This window comes from Parus major, chromosome 2, assembly GCF_001522545.3.
Source record: "Parus major isolate Abel chromosome 2, Parus_major1.1, whole genome shotgun sequence".
NCBI lineage: Eukaryota > Metazoa > Chordata > Aves > Passeriformes > Paridae > Parus > Parus major.
Window position 1 is genome coordinate 15,582,792 of NC_031769.1, and position 25,872 is coordinate 15,608,663.

A 25,872-nucleotide genomic window follows, 5' to 3' on the forward strand; every position below is an offset into this window, starting at 1 on the left:
TTTGTGCCATTTTGAAACCTATGTAAAAATATTTTAGTTGAAACTATCCAGAATTCCTGCCAGCCAAAGGCTGGCTGGATCAGATTTTATGGCAACCAGCCCTCTTCCCAAGACTTTCATCCTCCTACTACAAGAGGAGTGGGGAGAAACTTGTCAAAGTACTTTAGTATTTCTAAGGCAGTGGGCTCACTGAAACATCCTGGACCAATACTGTAAATTGGAGTTGTTTTCACATTGTGCTTTAATGGTTTTAAGTGTGGTATATAAACTACATCAGGTACACACAAAGTATATAATTGGAAAAATTTTGACCTTTTCACAAAACCTTAGTGTGGTATAATTCCATCCTGTGCTTGTGGAACTTGTGATTATGTGACCATGCTGAAAATAGACTTCTTACCTTTTTTAAGTAATCAACTAAGTTAATGTTGGATTGTAATTGTATTGAAATATTTGGTATGTTTGGAAAATGATAATTTGGATGTGATTCCAGATTAAATACGTTTTCCTTATCAAAAAATTTCTTTGAAACAGGAGCAACATCCCCCCCCGCCATCTTTTCTTTCTGTATGTAAATATATACTGCATTAATTCTTAGGGTGAGACTATAAAGGTTTTGCAATCAGATCTTAGTGGGATGCTGCTTTATTTGAGAACAAACAGAATCCACCTTTTCTAGGTGCTCTAGCCTTCTTCACGGAAACATTTTGGTCCATAGTTAACAAAAAGACATGGCCATCTTATGAGGGAGGTATCTTGAGAAAGAAGCTACTGTTGTCCCAGAAGCAAAGAGCAAAAAATCAAGATGGGTTGTAGTTTACTTAGGCAAAACTTCACAAAAATTATTCAGAATTGCTAAGTGCAGTTCAGGCAATGGTTCCTTTCTTGAGAACTTCCATGTATTGGAATGTTGTCAGCAGTCCAGAGGCGGTACCTTCAGCCATCTCATGCTGGGAATGTGGTTTTGGAATGAGATGTCAGACAGGAGAGTCAGAAGGCAGAAAAACTAATGTTAGGACCAGTTTTGGGGTAAGGACACAAGTACATTCACTGATTGTGAATAAGTAGCTTTTTGGTTTAGAAATAAGAGGTTCCTTGGAACTCTTCACTAAGACTCATTCGTTTAAAATGTTCCTATCTTAAGAACAAGCAGGTAAGCTTTTGAAAGTTGATGTTACCATTCTTTTGTATGCAGTAACAGAATACAGTGATATGCAGTTCAAATTGTCTCATGCTCTCCAGTGTCTCCTTGTTTCACAAACCATGTATATGGCTCTGGCACTTCAATCCATGAACCAGAGTAGTCTGTGAACACCCGACCCTCTCTGAAAGGATATGTACTTCAGACACATAAAAGGTGGTCATGAAGAGCACAGGAAAAGTGTTCAGAAGGCAGAACGTCTGAACCATTTGGAGTCAAATCTTTTATATCCAAGGCTATATTGCTATTATTTTGAACTCTCTCTTCTAAAGTGACTCAGATAAATTTAATTATTTTCACCAAATTCTAATATTTAAGCCATAGTATGGTATCGTATGTTTCTGCTGTAATTTCCTGAGGAACTGCTGAGGAAAACGTTAGAAGTTTGCCTTTGCCAAGTTTAAATTCTGGTTACATTGCTTGAACCTTTATGAACATACAGTAAATATAGATGAATATCATCTGTTTACTATTCTCAATTTCATCTTTAAAATCCAGACATAATCTAAATTTTTATTAACCCCGTCTAAATGTGCAAGCTGGGAATGAGTCCAGAAGCAAACAGAGTAAGAAGTCTGCTCTGTGTTTGTGTAGTTCCTGTAAAACAATAGAAATCCTCAGTATATGAGCCAGTGTAAAAAAAAAAAAACAAACAATTTTTCTGGGGGGAAAATGATATCCATAAATATCTAGTAAAAATACTATGTTCATACAAACATAGATAATGACCATGGTACCAAACTTACTTTTTACCAGTAATATGAACACAAAGGGTGGTTTTAAATGCATTTACATTTAAATATAAGTTGTTTATTCTAAGATGAAATTAAATTCTGTGGAAAACATATATAATTTAAACATGTACTTAAGCACTTATTTTATGAATGAAAATTAACAAAAGCCCATGTAAGTGCTTTATAGCATTCTGGAGTCTTACTTGTGAATTTATGAAGCATGCATGAATTTATATTTTATTATTTCCTGTTAATGTAGTCCATCTGAATTTGAGAAATTAACTTTCTGGTTTTATTAGTATATTTGGACTGAAATTTACACAACATAGTTGCAATCTACTTCTTCAGAATTATGTCATTAAATATAAATGAGCACAGCTATTTACATCTTCATCCTTTTAAAACACTGCAAGGCAGGCAGTGCCTGTTTTCAGTTTGGATTTCTGTGTGAGGCCCCAGTGGATTTCTCTGTGTAAGGATGTTCTGAGATGATTAAATTACACTGCTAATGGTTAAAAGAATAATCAAACTTTTCTGCTAGGTGTTTTTTTTTCATTCTTAGAGATCTAAGTGATTCCTCTTTGATTGTTGGGTGTTAATTGAGTTCATTAGTAATGATTTTTTTATTTTTATTTCATATTGAGAAGTATAAGTTTTGAAGACATCAGTAGTTTGAGAACATTTGTTCTTAATATTTTCTTCCCAGAGCCTGCTCTTATTTCTCCAAATCTGTTACATTCCAGCAGTAGTTTATGGGTTTGCATGTTCAGTAAGCTTCTAGTGGTGCAGCTGTAACCAGTAAGCTGGTGCAAGCTTCTCAGTTCAGGAGATTATGTTGCTTTAATGACAGAATTTCCCCCTTTTATTTTACAGTCTGCATACTTGGCAACTAAGGTTAATCTCTGCTGATACCTATATTCCACAGACAGTATAGTCTGCACCTCCTTTCATATTCATCAAGGTTTATATAATCAAATATTCTAGGCAAACAATACATTTTTCTTTTGTTCTTTATAGAAATTTACTTTTAACCTAAATAATTTTACAGAAATCTTTTCTATTGCATATTAGTATTGGGTTTGGTTCTCTGTAGCAATCATCACTATATTTTTAATGATACTCTATTGGTAATTTATATATATGAAGTTTGATTTTCATGTTTTCAAAACGATAAAATATGCAAACATTAGTAGAATATCTTTTGCCTTTTCATAAATGTTTTTATTCCTTAAATGTACAATATTCTTTCAGTTAGCTTAGTATTTTTGCACAGCCAGTTCCCAATATAAAATGCAATTAGAAATGCAGACATTCAATAGAAAATATTTATTAGCATTTCTGTAAAACAGCATCTAGGTCACAGTGAAGTTAAGCCATATATATGAGGACATATAATGGCAGATGATGAGTGATGAAGAATGAAGATGCTTTCAGGAATGCAGCAGCAGTATCATAAAAGTGTTGGATATATTTGAAACAAACTCCCGGAACTGTATGTTTACCTTTGAATGCTAAAGTAAACCTTCTTGAGATTCTGTAAGTGGCTTTTCAGATGGACTTTGAGGAATGGTTTAAAAAACTTTCAAATTGACAATAGTCATGAATTGGTGAAGCAAACCACATATCACAAACTTAATAGTCAGTAGTGTAACAAAGCATCTTCGCCAGCACACTGCAGAGAAGTCAGGCTTGCTCTGGTTTTTATCTTTACTCAGGTTTGTTCTTTTTAATTAATATATTTTATTTTCTGTAATGTCTAAGTTCTGGTGGAACTTCTTGTTGAGCTTTCTTAATATACAGGACAATATTACTATTTTCATTTTACCAATGAAAATAGTAATAGTTTTCAGTGTCAGGAATATCAATTCTTTTTTCAAGGAAACACATGTTAGCAGTGGAATCATATCACTTGAGTCTTTGTTATGCTTTCTGTGGAGCCTGTAAATGTGACAAGGGACAAATCAGCCTGAAGACAGAGCAGAAATATTTTCTCCTTTTTCAAGGAGTTAAAGAAATGAAAATTCTTAAATAATTGACCTCCTGATAGTTTGCTAATGAGATCTGAATAAGTTGGTTGGAGAAAAGAAGTTACAAATGTTCTTACCAAAACCTAAAAGTGGGGATTGAATTGATAGGAAGATTTTGCAGAAAAAATATTTTTCCTAAAGATTGCACTGTTCAGCATTTAAGTGTAGGTTGAGAAGCTGTTCTAATGGCATTTTGAGACAGCTGATCAGGGGGCATGGAGCTGCTGTTAATTGTAAGGTTAACACCAAACTGCAATGGGGACCATTGATGTAGCTTCGTTTGATTATTATCTTTACTTTTTACCTTTTCCAGATACATGGATTCCTGGTCTTGTAACAAAGCTCTTAATTTTGTAAACCATTTAGTAGTCAACAGTGAAGAATTTTTCTTTATTTTTTTCTCTATATTTTTTTGTTTTTCCATAAAGTGATTAGAAAGGAAAAAAAATGCAACAAACAGAATAAATTTCAGGGTTTGGGGCAAAATTTTATGTTGTTTTTGGTTTTATTTTAATCAGGAGCATTTTAAATGAAGCCTCAGGAAACTTGTAAGTCTGTAGTCTGTATTAGTAAAGCTACTTTTAACTTTTCTTTATATAGCTGTCTATACACTTAGGCATAGTTCTGATCAAGAGAACATCCTTGTGTCATGATGGACTTCACCATAGGGCCAGCAAAATCTCCCAGGCCCTATTGTGGGTGTGTAAGCTCTCCACTAGAACATTTCTGTTTCTCACTGAACTCACTTCAATGTTAGTGTTATTTAAATAACAAAATAATGTAACCCTGTCTCTTTCATTATGTTTTCATATCTCATATTTTGATCTTTTTTCTATGCCAGCCCATCTCCTATTTAGTCTAGACGATTCTGTACATCTTAAAAATATCATCTGCCCTTTCCGTGGATGCTAGCTCTTCTCCTTTGTCATATATTTTCAGTTTACGTATTCATATTTTGAATATAAATGGGTTGACATCATGGTATTCTCAAAAGAAATTTTTCTTCATCTTCTGTGTGTATGCTTGTGTTGTAGATTCCCAGAGGTATAGGGGCTCACATCAATTAAATAACTTGGTTAACATCCTCTGTGGTCCAGGTTCTGTGATGATTTATGCTCAGTTAAACTGTATATGTGCAAAATGCTAAGCCTATAACTAAACCTTGTGGTATTTCTCTTCAGATCTGGTGCAAAATATTTTAAGAACTGAATCTTGAACTTGCATGATATTACCTTTGAAGAAGAAATTGTAATATGATTACTTCCCAAACACCTAAACATAACTGTGATTATAAGAATATGAAACATGTTGCTGAAAATCTGGGGTTACCAAAATTTACACATTTACTGTCCTATGAAGTGTTCTGGGGAAAAAAAACCAACAACTTTTCCAGTATTTAAAGTATAGCTTGTGTTTTACTCTACTACCACCAGATAGTGAAATCAGCTTTGCAGTCTTTGCAATCTTTCTTACACTTCCTTATAGAAAAAAGTGGTGTTGTAGAGATACCAGTAAAATTTAATCTAATGCAATATAAAGGATTTATTTGAAAAACTCTAAGGTAATCATTACCAGAGGAATAAATTAGTTTTTAACATGTAGTATAAAACGGACTTTTTGTGCTATTCTGCTTGAAAATGCCTATGATTTTCTCCTTTGAGAGTGCTTAAAAGCTATGTGAAATTTCAATTCTTCTCTTGAAGGCACAATAGGTATCACACATAATATATGCAATTATAAATATAGATTTAATAACAATATTAACTTTTAATTTCATAATATGGGTACTGTATTGTCTAAGATGTTTCTAGTATTTTGTAATTTAAGCATGAGTGCTTGGATTGACTTAAACATACTTAGGAGAGGTTTAATGCACTTTTAAAATATCTTATCAGCATGGAGCTAAGGACAACAGAATTGTTCAAGGAATTAATTCGCATTAACCTTTTCAACCACTAGATGTATTTCTATTCTATGTTGTATTTGATGTCTGTGTGCCGTGATGATTTAATTGACATGCATTAGAGGTGGTATGAGACTCCAGCTTTCATTTATTTCTTTGTGTATATATATCAATTTATAAGATATTCAAATTGTCTAAATAATCTAAATATATTAACAATTATTTTATTGTTATTGCAATTATATTTTACAGTTTGTTGTTGCAAAGGTTATATTTTTATTAATAATCTTAATTTTGCAATTTAAATAGGTACCTGATATAGTTTAAAAACATGGGAAATGTCATTGTAATGACCTGGCTTATTAAACATATTATTATATATTATAATAATATATACATATTATTATACTTATTAAACACTTTTTATTCCATGCTCCAATCCTTGAATGTTTGGAAGAGACTGTTTTCGAATGTTTTAAGAAGACTTATTTTCTTACTTTGAAAAAACCCTCTTCTTACTGCAGCTGGTTTTAGAAGAAGCTTTCGTCTTAGCAGAAAAGATAAAAAAACAAACAAGTCCATGTATGAGTGCAAGAAGAGCGATCAGTATGATACAGCAGATATACCAACCTATGAAGAAGTCGCAAAATATAGACGACAACCTAGTGACAAATATAGGCTTGTTGTTTTGGTTGGTAAGTTGTTTTCTTTATTTTTGACCTGGTAAAACAGAGATCTGCTGATTAGCACAATGCTTACTAGAAAGTAATTTAGATTGGAAGGGATCTCAGGAGTTCACCTGGTCCAGCCTCCCACTGAGCGAGATTAACACCAGGTGGCAAACAGGTTGCTGATGGCAGCAACTTTGTGAACCTGTCTTCCCATCATGTCTTCTCTGTCTTACCTCACACCTCAGCAAAGAGATGTCCATCTTTTCAGTGTCAGGAGGGTGCTGGTGGGTCCCCCTGAAGACATCTCTTCCTCAGCCTAGGCAAGCCCAATTCCCTCAGTCTCTCGGAGAGGTCATATGGTTCAGCTCCTGACCATTTTCAAAACCCTCTGTTCTCTTTGATCCAGTTTATCAACAGTATTTTAGTGCAGGGCTTATTGTGGACAGAGTATTCCTCACAAGAGACTGGCAAGTGCTCAGTGAAGAGGAAAAATCAGTCCCTCTATCTATGGGCCAGGCTCTTGCTAATACAGCTCAGTCTCCTGTTACCCTTCATTGCTGCTATCAAGGGCTGGGGAATCATGCTTAGTTCTGCCCACCTGAACCACAAGGTCCTTGTCATCCAGCCAGTCAGTCCCCAGCCTGTAATGCAGAGCTTTGTCCTCATCAAGTTTCACTGAATTCTGACAGTCTAGACAGTCTGCTCTAGGAGATTGTGTTTAAAGCTTTCCTAAACCAAGGGAAGATGACATTAAAATACAGTTATCATGCTCACAAGTCTGAACATGGCAGTCAAGCTGTACTAAAAGTCAAAAGAATTATGTTGATATTCCACACTTAGAGATCAATCAATATATGTATGTGGGAAAAAAGAAAAAAAAAAAAATCCATGATAAATATCTGAGATCAATGAAGACAGACAGTAAAAGTGGAAAGGAACAAAACCACCTACTGCGTTATTAAAACTTAATGTCCAAGTACTAATAAAGGTGGATGCAAGATGGAGCTCTGTAGGCCATGGATGAATGTAAGCATAGCTGCAGAAGACTCAACATATTATCCTTAGTCAGCTTTCTGTTCTTCTGGAATCTGTCACTGCCAAGGCTTCCTTAAAGCATTTACTATATAATCAAAATGCATTGCTTCAGTCTCCCAGAAAGAGAGTACATTATCTTAAAGTACATTATCTTAAGCTTTTCAAAGGTAACAGTTGGAGTACCAATGAGCAATGAGTAACCATCACTACGAGTGAGTAATGTCTCATTGATTATTGTTTCCTTGGCAGTAACACATAGGCTAATGCTTCATTAGTAAAATTTCCTCCGTTCTGAAAGCAGCAGAGCAGAGAAATATGACCCTCTGTCAGGGACTGTTAGGAACTGTTGAGTAGCTGTGTTTTTATATTGCTCATATCCAAAGGAACATTAAATTGAGTTTTTAATAAACAGTTTTGTCAGTCTCCAGCACTAAAAATCAGCCACCTACTAGTGTGATCACTGTGAGATTGTGGGTTATATACAACATGTAATGACATGGTTGAGTTGATTTTACAGTTACATCAACAGAGTGTAGTGCAAAAGTGTGATAAGTAGACTTTTTATAACAAATTGCATATGTCTGATCTAAGGAATGCCTAGAGATTCCATTTGATTTTTATTGTAATAAATCAAATGAAGAAAGAGTGCTTTTTCAGTAACAAAAGCAATTCATAAATTTATTGCGGACTTCAGTAATTTTAATGTTTTTTCTCTGGATATTAAGAGCAGCTTAAGTCTGGCCAATACCATAAAAATGTCTTGGGCAAAATGTGGAAAAACTAGCAGAGCTAAGCAATACAAGTGTAGTAGAAGCAAACACATTTTAAAACCTTTTTGTGAGCCAGTAGCAGTGTTCCATATAATACATCAAATATAATTTGTATAGTAGTACCAGGAAAGAAAGCGACATGTAATTAATTTATAGCTGTAATTGGTGGAGGCACTAGATGTCTGTTGTGTTATGCTAGGTCTAAATATGTAATTTATTGTTTAAAAGGGGACATTTAGGTTTGGGTTTGCCTTTCTTTTAGGGGGAGGGAGTTTGACAACTTCAGCACAAATTTCACTTCATTTTGAGTTGGTCTAGTCTAATTCAAAGAACACGCATTGCACACACAGTAATTTCAGTGCCCTGTTGTGTGATACACACTACTCTCAGGTTTAGCTCAATGTACCAGTTTGCAAAGATTTTACCTTGTCTGCAAATGTCAGTTCATTAATAAAGCCCTGCAAATTCCTGGGGCTAAAATAACATCATCTGAAGCAGCAATGATACAGACATTTTTGTGTGCTTTTAATTATCAGAATTCTGATGCATCTGCTAAAAACAAAATTATCCAATATTTTATCATCAGTCTGCTTCTAGTAACTTACTGTTCCCAAACTGACAAGAAATCTTTAAAGTCTTTGATCACAAATATTGTTTGCATCCTAAGTGCTACATACCTCACAGCCCTATCAGGCAAAGGTAGAATATTTTAATATGACATGTATTATTTAGAATTTTCATTTATATTAATGAGGGAAAAGTCTCACAAATTCTTCTGCTGTAGTTAATTTTCAGAGCCGGAGTAGCATAAATTTTATTTCCTTAGAGTTAGAATGAATGTGCCACATGCAGTAACTTTATCTGGCATAGTTTCAGCTAAGTCAGAGTTTTCTGGAGGGGTAGAATAAAGCTAAGTTGTCAGTAACAAACGGTAAGGACTTGCCCCCAGAACACACACTGTTCTGGGCATGCAGTGTGATCACTGGAGGTGTGCAGAGCCTTTCAGGTGCTGTGGTCACCCATGGTAATGCCTCTGTCCAGCGTGGTCAGTGTTGGAAGCAAAGACCAGAGGCGTGTAACCATAAAGGAGAAGTTGTTACTGGTGTCTGACATGATCAGAAAAGGCTCTGTCTCTGAATGAGGCTGTCAGTACTTCCCACAAAGACGTGCTTCTGGTTGCTACTGCAAAGAACAGGAATCTGGGACTGGAAACCTCTCTATTTGTTGTATTGCTCTTGATTTTTTTTTTTTTTTAAATCCATCTCCTCTGGTTTTATCGTGGAGGAGTTATGATGAGGCCAAATCTATTTCAGAGCAGAGGATGAAATGGAAGACCCTTTTAATTGACTTAGCTTTAACATGTTCCATAGTATCTTGCAGAGATTTAATTGATCTACAGCAATAGTGCAGGAAAGTGGCCTACTATGGCCATGCTAGTTCTAGTAAACTAACTAGACAATGAAGAAAGAGACCTCTAATTACTATCTTCATTAAAACTTCCTGATTGAAGGCATGGGAAGGTCAGCAAGGTTCAGGAACAAATACATAGAATGTAACATAGAGCCTAGCCTTGCCATGACAACACCAGTATGAACTCACTGATCCTACTTTGGTGAACAGCAGATCTCACAGTATGCTTCCACTGCTTGTTAAAATGTACTGAGACACAAAATAATGAGGCTCTCCTTTCTTACCACACTGAGCTGCAATCAGACATGCATGTGCAGGCATTGCATTATAGTGTACTAGAAACTGAGCCACAGTGCCTCTCTCAAGGCATGGCTCCTGCTGGGTTCTTGTGATCCCAGCAGGGATATTGTCATCTAACTCACAAAATCTTTTCTGAAAGATCACTTTCCTTTTCTTTTCAAAAGACTACTAAGGGCTCACTATGTGTCTATGGGTGAAGAATGGCTGGTTGGCTTAACCCTCCCAAGACCTAAACTTACAGTTTTTTCAGTTTTTCTTCAGACATGTCTAAGTGGTACAAAATTTTATGCAAGTTTTAGTGATTGCTAGTTTAATTCTGCAGATGTCTCTCAATAAAATGAGGTAGGCACTGCAGTCCACTTGTGCAGGATTTGATCACTAACATGACTTAACATGCAACAGCAAGCAGCACAAATGTTCCTTTTAAAAAGTAAGCAAAGTATCTCTATCAGTCAGCATAACTGTAAATATTGCTGCCTGGAGTGATTTATAGTAAACCAAAACTACACTACAGACATGGATCCTGCATGCCTTATATTTGACTATAAGAATCAGGATTATCCTTTTAAAACCTGACACTTTATTCTCTTTCTGAGTTCAAATGGTGTTCAGATTCATAACTATTAAAAACTAACATCATTCTCTGCTGCATCAAAATGAAAATAATACTTAGAAGGGAACAGTATTACACTTGGGAGAGACAGTATAAAAATCTGCATAATGGATGGCTTTGCTGAGCTGGAATCAGCCTTCAATGTCCATATGCTACAGTTATGACAACTCTGTGAAGACAGCACTGCGAAAGAAGAATCTACACTTTTCAGTAGTCCAATTTAAAGATTATTTTTAAATGTTAATCTGGAAAGGGAGAGAGTACTAGTGAAGTTGTGGTCTGGAAACAGAGTTAAGCTAAGTTTCCAAAGCACGTGTTGTAGGAAGTGAAGCCTGAATTCTTCATATATATGAATAAAGCTTAAAGCATACTGTTGATTTGACATCATGTAGAGTAAGGAAATAATATTTGTGTGGATTTGATGGGAAGGATTTTTTTGCTTAAAAGTAATAGAGTGATTTTTAAAAACTGAATTCCATTTGGTTTGATTTACTTTGCTAGGCTATATTAAGAGTTGTAATTACTTTTCCTATAAAAGTCCATATTTGCCTTAAATAGCTAAACTATTATAAAAAGGAAAAAAAAATTAAATTATAACAAAAGTAATGCCATTATCTACATAACACATTGGTGTCCTCTGCAGACATGCACCAGTAGAGGCTGCTGTACACCATATTAAATATACATTTATACATACTGATAGATTAATTTACAGGAAGGTCAGAGATGGAACTTGAAATGTAGTTGTGTGTTTAACTGATGTGAACACCTAGAAACTTTAAATGTAGAAACTCCTATGATTTTACAGCAGGACCATAGTCTGGGGGTAGCAGCAAAGTAGCAAGCACTTGCTTTTCATCATGTGTTTCAACTCCAGACAGGGTGTATGATCATTTTTACAGATAGGCACCTGAAGGCACTGAAGCATCAGTCTGTTTTTGGACTCTGACTAGTAAGTAGTGGTTACGACACTATTTAATTGAAATGTTTATTAGGTGTTCTTTTTACAGTGTTTAAAATTTCTTTGTTAAGAAGCACTGCATATATAAATGTGTCACTTTTACTAGATGTGCAAGAATTTTCCTTAAAACCACAGGTATTATATTTGCATTGTTTGGGATATGGTTCCAATGAGTCATTCTCCTTTGCCTTCTGCTGTTGACTTGGCTTTGTAGAAATGAATGCTCTCCACTGTCAGAAACATAAGAACATGCAGAGCTGAGCTCCCTTCACACACAGCACCATGGCCCTGTCACCGAAGTGGGCAGACAAGGCTGGAACTCTGCATGAAGGGCTCCTGGGGACAGGCAGCAAGTGCCTGTGGAGCCTTTGAGACCTCACAGGACAGAGTGCCCTCACAGAGACCTAAGGCATCACTGGCAAACAGCTAAGAATTAGGGACAACTTGAAAGCCAAGAGGAATGTCTTAGTAGCTTCTAGTACAGCACTACTCAAGTGGAGGTGGAGGAGACGGGTCAAAAAATTCCATGCAGTCTTTGTTTCTTCCTGCCATCCTCTTTCCAAGAGTGGTCTCTCTTTGGCAGTCACATGAAGAAGGAAACATTTGTTTTGGACCCGTTCAGACAGCAGGCGGGAGACAAGCACAGTTTAAAAGAAAATCAACAAGAAAGAAAGAAATCCAAACATCCCAAGTGGGTTGTGACCTGGCAAATGCTGCCCTTCCTTCCTTTCTTCATGCAATGCCACCCTCATGCTGTCGAAAGGTGGATGGTGACAGCTACAGGCAGCCAGGAGCTGGGCAGTGTTCCTGCCTGCAGCAGGGGCTGGAAGGAGCAGTGTTCCCAGGGCATGAGAAGGTGGAAACAATTGTCCCCAGGGGCATCTGCTGCAGGCAAGGGATGCAGCAGCAGGATGGAGTGAGGCTGTACTGACACACAGAGTGCAGAGGCTTTTGGGGCACTTTGCACATGCCATCTGGGGTCCTCTAATTTGCAAGTTGGCAGTATTCTGGCAAAATAAACAGCCAAATCAGATCAGTTTTTGTTAGGGAAAGCTGCATGTTAGGATGCAGGGGTTTGTAGTAGGGCTGAGATGGAGGTGGGTGCAAGCTGAGGGTAGTTGCTGCAGAAAAAAAAGTCAGCTTTGCTGACAACTTTATTTTCTCAGTAATAAAGTCGGAAAAGAGTAACTGCCAACTGCATCCCCTGAATTTGTCAGCTCTGTATATTCTAGGAGAGGCTGGAACCATGGGCGTTTCCAAATCATTGACTAAAAGGCAGTAATGTCACAGCTATAGGCTATGTGTGGAGCATACTTGCATCTGAATACAAGAGACAACTGGCTGTTGGGAAACAGGACCATTTTTTTCTTTCAGGTCCTGTAGGGGTTGGACTGAATGAACTTAAACGGAAATTGCTAATCAGTGATACCCAGCACTACGGGGTAACAGTGCCACGTAAGTAAAAATGAACTTCTATTCTCTAATGATATACTTGCATTATTAGCCTTTGTATTACCTTTAAGGTACTTTCAAATTTGGGTCTCTAAATGCATGCGTGGCATCCAAATTATTTTTCTAATTTTTAGAAGTGCTGCTGCAGTTCTGTATTCAATAGCACTGATTAAGCAGATAGAGCTTTTTGGCTCAGAGGCATTGCAGTACACTTTCAGTACAAGTTTAGCATGATTGATGTCAGTGAGGTTTACTAAATGAAACTCAGCTGAAGAACACCCTGGATTTGGCTGTAAAGAAGTGAAATGCACTGTTACCAGTGCTTGCATTCAGCAAACTGGCCTTTATTTGTTAGGCTGAAAAATGAAGATGGATGATAATCAGTTTAGCCCAGTGAATAAATTAATTAAATCCCTTTGATTACCTTTAGAAGAGTTGATTTGGGGATGTTTTTCCCTCTTTGCCCTCTGACCAAGTAGTGTGAATTTTGTTAAATTGAGTAACATTGTGCTCTATTAACTTCTACAATAATTTGCTGGGTTTTCTTTAATACAGAGAACTCAACAGTTTTAGACTTTGATTTCTTGGTTTGCTTTCTACTTGTACCTTCTCTAAGGATCCTCCAACATTCTGAATTTGCGAGATTCTGCCACAGACTTTTTGCAAGTGCAGATATTCTGTGATGTGTTTATATATATAAATTAATTTGCTAAGTAGAAAAATTAATGCATTTAGTTTGGCAAGTCATTTCTTTTGCATATATTTGCTTCAACTGGGTATTAAAAGCAACAACAAAAAAGCTAGATGTTCCCAAAATATTTAACACATTGAAGTATATGCAATGTACTTTTGCCCAAAAATATTTCTCTGAAAGTTGCTAGTATTCATCAAGCTGCCTTCTCTCTTTTCTCTTCCAAATTTGAGGTTATAAGTTAAAACAAACATGTAAAGGAATCCCTCTCCCTGAAATTCAGTAAGTCAGGACTTGGAGAGAGAACTGAGGTTCCTGTCTTGGAAATGTTCCTCATTGTGTCAGCCTAAGAAGAAGAGTGATACATCAAATGGCATTTAAGACTGTGTTTCTGCAAGCAGGTTTTGTACATCCATATGTGATTGAGAATACATGATGCTGTAGTATTCAACTTGTTTGAAATAGGATGTTTTAATGGGTTCATTAATCATAAGTTTCATTTATAAGCAAAACCCTTATACCTACTTGGGGGAAAGTAAGAAGTGTGAATAATACAAGGCTACTGAAAGAAAACAGAATTCTATTTTGATCACCAGATAAAGAAAAGCACTAAAACATAAAGTTCACACCCCATTTTGTTATTACTGTGCTTCACATACCATAGCTACAAGAGCTGTTAATGAACATAACATTTTATAAATCAGGATAGTGTGCTTTGTTTCCCTTTATGGTCTCATATGCTAATAAGTTTAACAAGAGGCAAGGCTGGGGTAATTGTTATGGACTGCTGTTCCTTTTATTATTCGGCTGTCCTCCTTTTATTGGATTTTTCCTCTAGTTAATAAAAAATGATAATCTGATACTTGTCCAATAGGTTTTTTCCTGCTTTTCCTGTATGCATTTAAAGCTCAATCCTGTCATGTGCTTGTGTGCTGCTTACCAGATCCAGAACAGCCTTATGTACTTTAGAAGAGAGGGAAGTGCTATGCTTAGTATTGCACAAAGAGTTTGTGCTTCTAGTTTTTCCTAAACTGGTTTGCAATATTTTTCTGCATATTTTCCTTTTTATTTTTTTTCATATGATGAAACTGCAGACACTACCCGTCCAAGGAGAAGCCAAGAAAGTGATGGTGTTGAATACATTTTCATTTCCAAGCACTTGTTTGAGACAGACGTACAGAATAACAAGTATGTTGAAGAGATTTTTAACTAGAACTGCAGTTAAAACAATGGTTTATTATAAAATGTGGCTGGTTGTTATTTTAGATAATAAGTCAAAGTGGATATAAGTTGCAGTGATTTGAAGATGTATTAAAATTACATTTTGTTATATAAGCAGCTGGGGAAAAACACGGAGTGAAAAAAAAGCAGGATGTGCAAACACAACCGTTTCTAAGCTTACAAGTAGTTTCAGTACCTCAGCTCCTCAAGGAGACACTGAAATTATAGGTGCTTAGGATGGGGAAGCATTCTTTTAATAGAGCATCTTCTGTCTTAGCAGTAAAGCATTGCAGCTCTAGGGAAGGAGGGGGTGTGGAAGTGCTGCAGACGTGCCTGAGTCAATGTTTGCATAGTTCTGCTCTCTTTCAGGCCAGGCACTTCCTCTGCTTTTGAATTTAGAGATCTACAGTGAAGCCCCCCGCCTGTACATCCTCCAAAAAGTAAACCAAAATGAAGAGACAATGGTAGCATCATGCTCTCCAGCAGACTGTAAAATTCTGTAGCTTGAAATTCTGCCCCAGTTTCAGAGGGCAAAAGTGTATTAGACACAAAACTGTGGGTTTTATTGAAATTTCAAACTGTGCTTTGCTTTTCTGGCAAATAGTGCTTGTACTTTTATAGCAAATAACCAGCCGCCTTGGTTCCACCAGCACCGTCATCACTCCTCTTCTGAGACACAGAATATGGATATACTGTAGTGTGCAATGAAATTTCAGTAGTTTCTATTGTTTAGCTTATCCACTGTTTTATTGCATTGCATTAGTTCAGAAAAAGAGGTGATGGAAAACATTAGTGGGCTGTTGGACTACAGTGCTTTTTCTCTTTAACTGTAATACAAGCAGGTGTTACTGATTTGAAAGCGGTGAAGTAGAAGATTTCTTAAAATTGACATGCTGAAGTACTTGACAGCATTTCCTTTATAAAGCACGGTAGAACTCTCATGTAAAGTAAAATATTTTTGCTCCTGAATTAAATCTTATAAAGCAAACTGGTAAGCTTTTTTTCTGGAGAAAATGGAAATTACTCCAGTTGTTTTCACCTTCTGCCACAGGTTTATCGAGTATGGCGAGTATAAGAACAACTACTATGGTACAAGTTTAGACTCTGTTCGATCAGTTCTAGCTAAAAACAAAGTTTGTTTGTTGGATGTGCAACCTCATGTAAGTAAGCATGTCTTCTGAAATCTTGTTCTTCATATACTTCATATTGGAATTCTGGGAAAAAAATATTTCTAAAAAGTGTACTTTATCCCACACTGAATGACTGTTGAGTGGGTTTGCTGGCTACCTTCATCTCAGCAAGACTTTCTGTAAGGAGATAAATATACAGCCAATAAATAAGGGAATTGGAAGCCTACAGCATAATACCAAAATTTAATTTAAATGCTCCTATATTTCCATTTATCTTTCTGTTAGTTTGGGCAAGATATTGTCTCTGAAACTTTAATTTCAGAATAGTTTTGAGTTATCACTGAGTCCAGCAACTCTCTCTCTCACGTTTCACTAGACTGTTCATGCCAAGGGTTTCCATGCAGGGTGGACATGAGTCAAGGAATGCACTAAATGTGATGTTGGCTGGATAATTGTTAAGAATATTTCTCTCTAAACCATTTTTTTCTTGCACTGACCTTGTCTCTTAACCCTGATGAATAGCTCCACTGGAAATTTTTTTTTGCTCCTAATAACCACAGTGCTTCTAGGAGCTGGACTAGTTTGTTTAAACCTAGCCATCTCTTCTCCAAGGGTGGCCAGCGTATGGCTTCTGAACCCTGGCAGCTTGTGCACAGCTCCTGGGGCAGTTTTGGATGTGGGGCTGTGCCCTGGGAGCAGGGCAGGGCCTGCACTGGCAGAGGAGTGGCTGGGGAAGCCATAGCCCCTGCCAGGGGAGAGTGGGAGCTGATGAGACCATTGCCTGTCTCACAAAGGCCTGTGTTCCTGCAATGCACTAAATTCTCTTGGGGACACAAGATGGTTCACAACCTTGTGAACCATTCTGGGATCCCACTCTCCAACATGGGATATTCCCATGGACCATGGCAGTGTGGAGAGGATAGAAAGCTTCTGACCATCCATGCTACCACCCTCTGCTGCAACTGAATCATACACCTGCCTCTAACACCACACAGCTCACTTGGGAAAAATGAAGGGCAGGGAGTTGTGTGGTGGGCGCACAGTACTGAAGAGAAAAATCATTGACGTTTTGTGAACAAGTATCACAGATACCTCTTTCTGCTAATTTCCATGGTACAGAAAGGGTTATTCTTTCTAAAATGGGTTGAATTTTTTCTCCTTCTCCCCTGAATACCTGTTGTTCCCCTCCATCCTCTTGCTGCAGTGGTACTGATGTGCACAACTCAAGTTTTGCCAGACTTCATGGGGTTTACCAGCAGCCATGTGCAAATCAAGACCAGTGGTCACCCTTGGAGAAAGGGTTTTCTTTCCATTCTGAAAATTCTCCCTATATGAAACAATGCTGGTCAGCAGAGCAGGATGCCAATAAGTGAAAAATACCTGCCTAGAAATGCTGTATGGGTTTATTCTGGTCAGTGGGGAGTTTATTTTATTACAGTAAATTCCATTGTGCAAAATAAACTAATTAATTAAAATCTTTCCTCTTCCCAGACAGTGAAACACTTGCGGACATATGAGTTTAAACCATTTGTTATATTTATTAAACCTCCATCACTTGACCGTTTGAGAGAAACCAGAAAAAATGCCAAGATTATTTCAAGTAAAGATGATAAGGGAACTGCAAAACCCTTTACAGTAAGTATAATTAGACATGGTAAAACATAAGAACCTGTTAAAAGTTTTGTTGTAGCAGTTTACCTTGAAAATGAAAGTGGTCACTGGTTCTTATTGACAGCACTTGTCAGGGTTTACACGAGCATCTTGCTGTTTCTCAAACCTCTCTCACATTACACACTTCCTGAGGTGTTTTCATTGTTTGATATGCTCATGGGTATTTACAGTTTCCATGGTCCTCTGACTTTATGTCATTAAAGAACCCCCACAGTGCAGGCATATCTTTATGAGAGATAATGCTGTTGATTTTCTTTTAAAAATTTGCACCTGGGCTTAGATGTTTCCATTCAAATATCAGAATTTATTTGTTTTATCAACTGTATTAAGGGGCCTAAATTTAGCAGAAAATGCAAATATAAAGAACTAATTGAAAAAGTAAATGCTATTTTAATAAAAAGCCCATTATTTGTGGATAAGAGAAATAGAGGATCTTTTAAATGCTATGGGAAAAGTAACATTGTAAGAAAGAAGAAGAGATAGTTAAGCAAGGAACAAATGCTGTTTTTTGTCAGTAATCAGAAAAAAAAATTAGATCACCCGATATTAACATACTTGCTTCCTTGTAATATAATTAAATATAATGAAATCATATTTTAATTGAATCTACAGCAAAGTTGATCATCTGTTTATCTGACTGTTTATCTGTATTTACAGTGTGTGTCATTTTTCCTTATTCAGGTGTTAAGATTTTTTTAAGTTTTGTTTCCAAGTGAGTCAGGGATATAGTCATAGACTGTATCTGTGTAGAATGTGTGTTTGGAATAGTTTGGAAATAACAGTCTATAAGAAAATGTTGATTTGTGGTATATAAAAAGTAAGAGGAGTTTCTTCTTAAGAGCAACCTTCAGGCCATTGCTTAGTTAGGACAGGTTTCATCTCTCAAAGTCATTAAAACAAATTGCTAATATTTGTTCCGTCCCCAAACATGAAGAGAAATCCACTAACCCAGATCAAACAAGGCATAGAATGATGACTCCTGCATAGCTCTTAAAAGAAAAAGAGCTGTACTGTAACTCATGGTGTGCTAATAGCAAGCTGAGATTAACATAATGAAACTTTAAATGTATCATCAAAGTAAACAGCTAAAACATTTTCTACTGGTGCTACTAACAGAAAATGTCTCCTTAATTACCGTGCAGTGACTAAGTGTGTCACTACAAAGGGAGAGATGAAAGAATTGCCTAGTGAGCTGAGCCAACTCATCAGAATACTCTCTGAGATCACTTGTAATGGTAATCTCTATTTTTTTTTTAGTTAGAAGTAGAGTTTCCATCTCCTGATGAGATAAGCAATAAGCAATTAGACCATGTTTAATACAGAAAGAGTTCACGCGGTGTTGCAATGGACTGGCTGTGCACTGATCTTTATTGCACTGCTCTTACTAGGAAGAAGATTTTCACGAAATGATTAAATCTGCCCATGTGATGGAGAGCCAGTATGGTCACCTTTTTGACAAGGTGATAGTCAACGATGACCTCGCTACAGCTTACAGTGAGCTTAAAACAACTTTTGACAGGTTGGAGACCGAGACCTTCTGGGTTCCTGTCAGCTGGCTACACTCATAGTAACGTTTTAAGTAGACAAAACCTCTGCTGTTGTATCAGCATCTAAACCTTGGGCATGGATAGGCTTTACCCGATGGCCATTTTCTTGGGAGGAGGGCTTTTAACTCTACTGAGCAGCAGGTATACTCTTCATGCACTTGAAACTGGTCTTGTTTTCTCACGTCTTCAATTCTGCTGCCCACGGTTTGGGGGCAGAACAGTCAGATTAAACCAGAGATTTACTGTGCTCCATAAAGTGAGCTAATACTAGTACAGCAAAACTGCCAAACACCTCTTTATCATCATCTGTGTGTTTCCAAGGTGAGTGTTTTTAACACAGAGTTTGCAGAAGATACAAATTGATGTTGGAAATCAGCATTTCAGTGGTTTTAAACATAACTGTTCCCATAAAAGAGCACATCAGCACTTGGAAGTTATTGCCCTTTAAGTGCTTGAGAGAACTGAAACAGGCAAAAATGACCAACATTTTTATGAGGAAGACACCACAGTTTTAATTATGTATCAATGTGTTTTTACATTTTTGGATGTGAACTTTGTCTTACATGTACAGACTGACTTAAGTATTCCTTTGCAATTACATAATCATGGAAAGAAAGATGTATTCAGTGGCTTAATAGTGAAACACTCAGCTGTGAGCATGCATGGATTGAAAATACTTTCACGCGTGCTCTATGGCATAACAAAGGAAAGTCATGGGAATAATTATTTAAATAGAAAAAAATGTGAGTTAGTGTGTGTATAACTTCAAAGTCTTTGGGATTAATCTTTTTTAAAATCAGTGGCAAAGTGATATGAATAGCAACAAAGTAGAGAATAATTTTTTCCCCTTTAAATTGATTTTAAATATTTTTGGCACACTTTAGAACAATTTTCTCATCAGAAATTTTCAAACAGTGAGGAAAGCTTGGACATCTGAGAAGCAGTTGAAAGATTAATTCTTTTTATTGTTGAGTATGTAGTGATACTTTTTAGTAGTGTAATGTGTATTTTGTCTCCACTCAAAAAACAAAAATGCTGTAGAGTTCACTGTAAAAAAACATCCTTGTCACTGGTCAGATAGTTGGAAACCCCATTTTAAGATTTGATGTGTCAGTGTATGCAAATGTATATTAGAGGATGTATTTTTAATATAGATAATTTGGTATTTTTCTTTACTTACTACTGATATGCAGGAAATGAGTACATATGTAAAGACCAAGTAACACCTGTGTGTTGTGTTGTGAATATGTCTTGTAAGTACAGAATGTGTATAGGAGCTTGCTGACTTCAGATCATCCCATCTGTGGCATTCAAACAGGAAACCATTATTTCATGTTAATCTGTAAAGAGAATATAGCTCTCTTGTTTAAAGAAAAAATAATTTAGTGAAACTTTATATATTTATGAAAGGGTTGAAAAGGGATGTTAAGTTTTTAAATTTCTTGTCAATGTGATCATTTATTAAAGAGATTACTAAGTCTGTAATTTGAAACAGTCTCTGTAAATGGAGCTCAACATTCCATGTAAATATTTTATTTCAGTTCATATGCTGAAAAAGCCATGAGGTTTTGCAGTTTTATTCTAAATATGTATTTAATCTGTGGGCCATTGCATTTAGTTTAGAGTCTTATAAAACAAATGAAATGCAAGAAACAACAGCAAAATCCCTGGGAGTCTGGAAATGTTTATACAAGAGTTACAGATGTACTGAATCCCAGTGTGGATACGTGCTCTGCTTGAACAGCTCTACTGTAACTTCTGTCAAATTTCACCATTTTTCTGGCGGACTTAAACTTGTTTGTAACATAAATAGGAATTTGTTTATTAAATTAATTGCATAGAGATTATCTGAGTTGAGAAAACATTTTCTCTTTTTTTTTTAAATTACTGAAAATCAAACTGTTTCTCAGGGGATATGGAATTTAGCAGGCCAGTTTGCCTTTGCCTGCGAGATGCCAAATGCCTTCACCATCTCTTGAAATGGAGAGGACACACGGCATCTCTCAGGATCTGGCCATTTCCAACAGGAGGGGCTTTAGTCCTCACTAAAACACTATTAACATTGCTTCTAACCTGGGCTGTCTTGGAACACTGGGCTACAGTCATGCTTGCATAAGGGACCTGCTTTTCTCTTTGTGAAGTAGACAGTAGAATAATCTGCAAAATCCCTGGTACAGACCGTTCTGGTGGTCCTGCAGGCTGTTTTCCTGTCTTTTTGAAATTAATTTAATTCCCATTCCTGGGTCGGTGTGGTCTGGGAGGATCTTGTGCACAGCTCTGCTGTCCTGGGCAGCAGTAAGCAGCGTGGTGCTCTGCTGCATTCCCAGAGAAACTGACCCTCTGATCCACGGCACATCCTGGCAGGAGTATCCCAGACCGATGGCTGCCTGCCCCGTCTCTGAGCCAGGAGCTAATTCCTGAATAGTAACACCTGCATAAGAAAGGGAATCTCAAAAACATAGATCCAAACAACAGAGTAAAACGTGCACAGTCTTCGACGAGTCAGAAATTATTTTAATTACATTACTAAATTGCTCTTTAAAAATCAACATTATTACATCAGTTAGCTTTAAAAGCTAAAAATCAAAGCCCTCCATGGGCAGGCAGAGATGGCAGTAGTAGGCAGAAAAAAACGTCTTAGTCAAACAGTTTCAACGGGACAGGAGCTTGCTTATCAGGGTGCATGCTGAGCCTGTGTGCTGAACTGTTCTGGGATACCAAGGGGAACAGGGGGGTGGATTGCTCCTTTGACTCATAAGAATTTGGGAAGGAAGACAACTAAACATGTTTCCAATATTCCACATATTCAAGTTGTGCTGTGTGGGTTTTTTAGACAAATGTATGTTTTGACAGTCAAGTCCATATGTTTTTATTGTGTTCTAGCTGTTTGCTGTAATCAAACAAAGGGTAGTATTTTTTAATATTGTACCAAGCTCAATACTTGAATTCACCATCAGGTCCTTGGTTGATGTCTTACCTGAAATCTGATCATACCTTCTTATGCAACACAATAAATTATTGATATACCACTGAAGGTGTTTTTTTCTTTATTGTAAATTGCACCATAACGTATCATAGACTCATAGAATGGTTTGCATTGGAAGGGACCTCAAAGATCATCTCGTTCCAACCCCCTGGAATTGTCAGAATCACTCACTAGACCAGGTTACTCTGGGCCCCATCCAGCCTGGCCTTGAACTCTGCCAGGGATGGGGCATCTACATCATCTCTGGACAACCTGTTTCAGTGTCTTACCTCCCTCACAGTAATGAATTTCTTCCTAATACTTAATCTAAACCCACCATCCTTCATCTTAAAGCCATCCCCCCTTGTTCTATTGCTACACTGACTTGTAAAAAGCCCCTGTCCAGCTCTCCTGTAGCCCCTTTAGGTGCTATAAGGTCTCCTCAGAACCTTCTTTTCTCAAGATGAGCAAAATTACTTTAAAAGGTAAAATGTCTAAATAATAAGTTATTTCATGGGACTCTAGTAACTTCAATGCTCCAATTATTTTAAATGGAAAAACAAAGCACCCTAGAACAAGGATAACAGCTCCTAATATTTCATTTTTGTCAAACTCTTCTTCAGAATTGATGTTTATCCTTTCCTGTAGCCCACCCCATAATGAAACATTTTATTTCTGAGGGGAAAACTTACATCAGTGGATCAAACTGAAATATCATCTCGTCTGGGCTTGCAAAGTCTTGGAGTGTTATCCGAGTTGTTGACTCGGAGTGTTTCACCAGACACATAAGCTTCTAGGCCATGCACAAGTCCCACGGGAGATTGTGCTCATTTGTAGGACTCAAAGAAAGTAATGCTTGAACTCAGTTACTTTTTGCTCTGTGTTACGCCTTTTCCAGGAAAAAAAAAAAAAAAAAGTAGCCTAACACATACTAGGGTTAGAGAGAAGACTTTTAAGCACCTTCTGTTTTGTTTCAATGCACTACTCTGCATTTCCCACATGTACTTCAGGTTTCTACTGTGTGTGGAGAATTTTTTCTTCGGTAAAGCTCATATTGAGCTTTTGTGAGATCGTTTCAAAGGATGAGTAGTTTCTTCAGAGAATTGACGTTAAATCTAGTCTATTTTTGGTACTGCTCTCTCTACAGTCATTTTCCCACAGGATTTCTGTGTATTAGTGCTTAAAGTCATTTGTACTTGAAATTTGCCCAAGATCCTCCTGCTCTCAGTCATTAAGTATTTATCATATATTACCATGATTAATGTATAATACAAGCATTCAACAGAAAAATGTCTGAACACAAAATTAAAGGGAGACTGTAGGTGTATTTGTTGTTTATGAATTCTGGTGATAGATAACAGTTAAAGGTTTCATCAGAAAAACACACAAAAACATTTGGAAACAGTTAAAGTCTGGTCTTAAATTTTGTCCTATGTTAAATGGCAGTACAAATGAGAGAATTTGGAGTTCTAGACAGCTGGAGAATTTTCCTTTCTTGATACCTCTGTCTGAAATACAAGTTGGATATTTGGAAGACTCTATGGAATGATTTTACCTCTCTATAATAAAATACTATGGTATTTTCTGTAGCTGAAATCCAACATTTGAACAAAGAAGGTAAATCTGTGTGATTATTTAGACTTTGTTTTGCTTCTGTTTCAATTGTACACTTACGTCTGTTTAAACGAATTTTTAAGGACTCAGTGGCAGAAGCTGCCAGCTACACATTTCAATATGTGGAGAAAAATATCCTCAGAATTTTCAAGAGGGTTCAAATGGCTCAAACAGTATCTGAAAACCTGTTGATAAGAAATAGAGAAAATTAGGTCAAAATTCCTTTTGTAATTAGATCTCTTTTCTGTTGCTCTGTTAATATTCAGAACTTGAATATGCTAAAAAAAAACCCAGAAGGAATCCGATAATTCTTAAATGAGATTTAGATTTGTATTTTAATATCTTTGTATTTTAACAAAGATATTAAAAGCTTTCTGTAGGATTATACAATGGCTCATAAAAACTTTGGGTATGTGTTTTAAAGGGAGAGTCTGTGGTCATGGCAGAGATGGACTAGGAATGTTACAAATGCATCTTCAGTTTAGTAAATCAGTGAACAGGAGGGCAGAGACCTGGCTGCAAATGTGCTGTGGTTTCTGTTCCTTCCTTGGTAAATACAAATAAGCACCAGTAAATCTTCATTGGTAAACAAAGCTAAAATTGTCCAAATTATGGAGCTGAAATGTATTCAGAAGGAGGAGTACTCCAGATCCTGGTGATGTTGGCCAAGATGCTGCTTTACTTTCTTCTAACTTCATTAACTTTTACAACAAGAGTACAGCAATCACAGCTCTAACTCAAAATTACCAAACTGTGTTTAGTCATTGGCAATTTCATTCTTTGTTTTCCTCTTCCCCCTTGTACAGTTTCAATTTAGTAATTCAGTCATATAAGGGGGAGAAAAGGGACAATTAACTGATCTTGAAAAACAGACATCAAAAATTTGATACAAGGACATTTTTTACCTCCTTCCCAATGGACACAGGGGTGGTATGTTCCTGAAACAGAAGTGAAGAGCTAGTGTTTTTTCCAGATGGAGAACACCTGAACAGTGTTTTGTCCCTTGAAAACAGAATTGCTCTGAGAGGTCCCTGTGGCCTGTTTGATGCATGAGAGCAGCGTGTGGTAAAAAAAGACCAGGAGCAATTGTAAATTTTATGCAGCCAATGTTGGCTTCAGGGTCTCTTGTTTAAGGCAATGGCCATTGGCAGCAGTTCTGCTTGTTTTCTGTGACCTGTGGATGTTTCCTCTGGTGTGTCCTCTTCCTTTCCTAGACTTCCATTAGTGGCTTGTTTTTAGCTAACTATAAAAAATTGGTCTTAACTTCAGTCATGTTGCACTATCAAGGCTGACATGCATGGTGAGGCAGATGTGAGCATGGGTTGAGACCACTCTACAGAGCTTTGCATGCTCTGTATGGTTTATACTTCCCCACTAAACCTACTTTGATGCAGCTTCTGGAGGCCTACCCAGGCTGGCATGTTTCATGCACTAAATGAAAGCGGAGCAAAGATGTAGTCCCAGGTTCAGAGGAGCTCACTAAAGGAAGTGGGAGAGATGGCAAAGCAGTGGGAAGGTGTAAGGAGATGCACTGGGCGCAGGTCCTCCTACCAGCTGGCACAGAGGCAGTGCTGGCCTAAGGGGGCTGTCAGATCTAAGATTCAGCATCTCACAGGAGGATCAGGTGGCTGGAGCTCCCGGCAGGGCTTCAGCCCATGCTGGGCAGTGCCCAGGTACTGCTGAGGGCTCACAGAAGCCTGGCCCTGGCAGCCGTGCAGCCAACTTGACTGCAGGAGGGAATCAGGTGTGTGTATGGGCTGTGCCGCCTTCCTGCAGAGCCAGAACAGCAGGGCTGGTCTTGGCCCATTTCCCTGCCTGGTGCCAATGGAGGCAGGAATCCTCCAAGTTCCATGTGCAGTCCTGGCCACTGCTGACTGTAAAAAACAAAATGAATTTTCTTGTTTGGTTGTGGTTTTTCCATTGTTGTTGAAAACTGGCTTGAAGGCTTTGTTATTA

General features: G+C 37.2%; 1 protein-coding gene across 8 annotated transcripts in view; it reads left to right on the forward strand.

Moving 5' to 3' along the window:
- Window positions 1-22,371, forward strand: part of MPP7 (membrane palmitoylated protein 7) — a 149,242-nt gene extending 126,871 nt beyond the window's left edge. For all 8 annotated transcript variants that reach the window (XM_019005737.2, XM_019005739.2, XM_019005741.2 and 5 more), the window contains 6 exons: window positions 6,390-6,560; window positions 13,000-13,080; window positions 14,863-14,956; window positions 16,041-16,149; window positions 17,611-17,754; window positions 19,179-22,371. In XM_019005737.2, coding sequence (XP_018861282.1) covers window positions 6,390-6,560; window positions 13,000-13,080; window positions 14,863-14,956; window positions 16,041-16,149; window positions 17,611-17,754; window positions 19,179-19,358 — 779 coding nt within the window. In that variant the 3' untranslated portion in view covers window positions 19,359-22,371. The remainder of the gene's footprint in view (window positions 1-6,389; window positions 6,561-12,999; window positions 13,081-14,862; window positions 14,957-16,040; window positions 16,150-17,610; window positions 17,755-19,178) is intronic.
- Window positions 22,372-25,872: the final 3,501 nt, after the last annotated feature.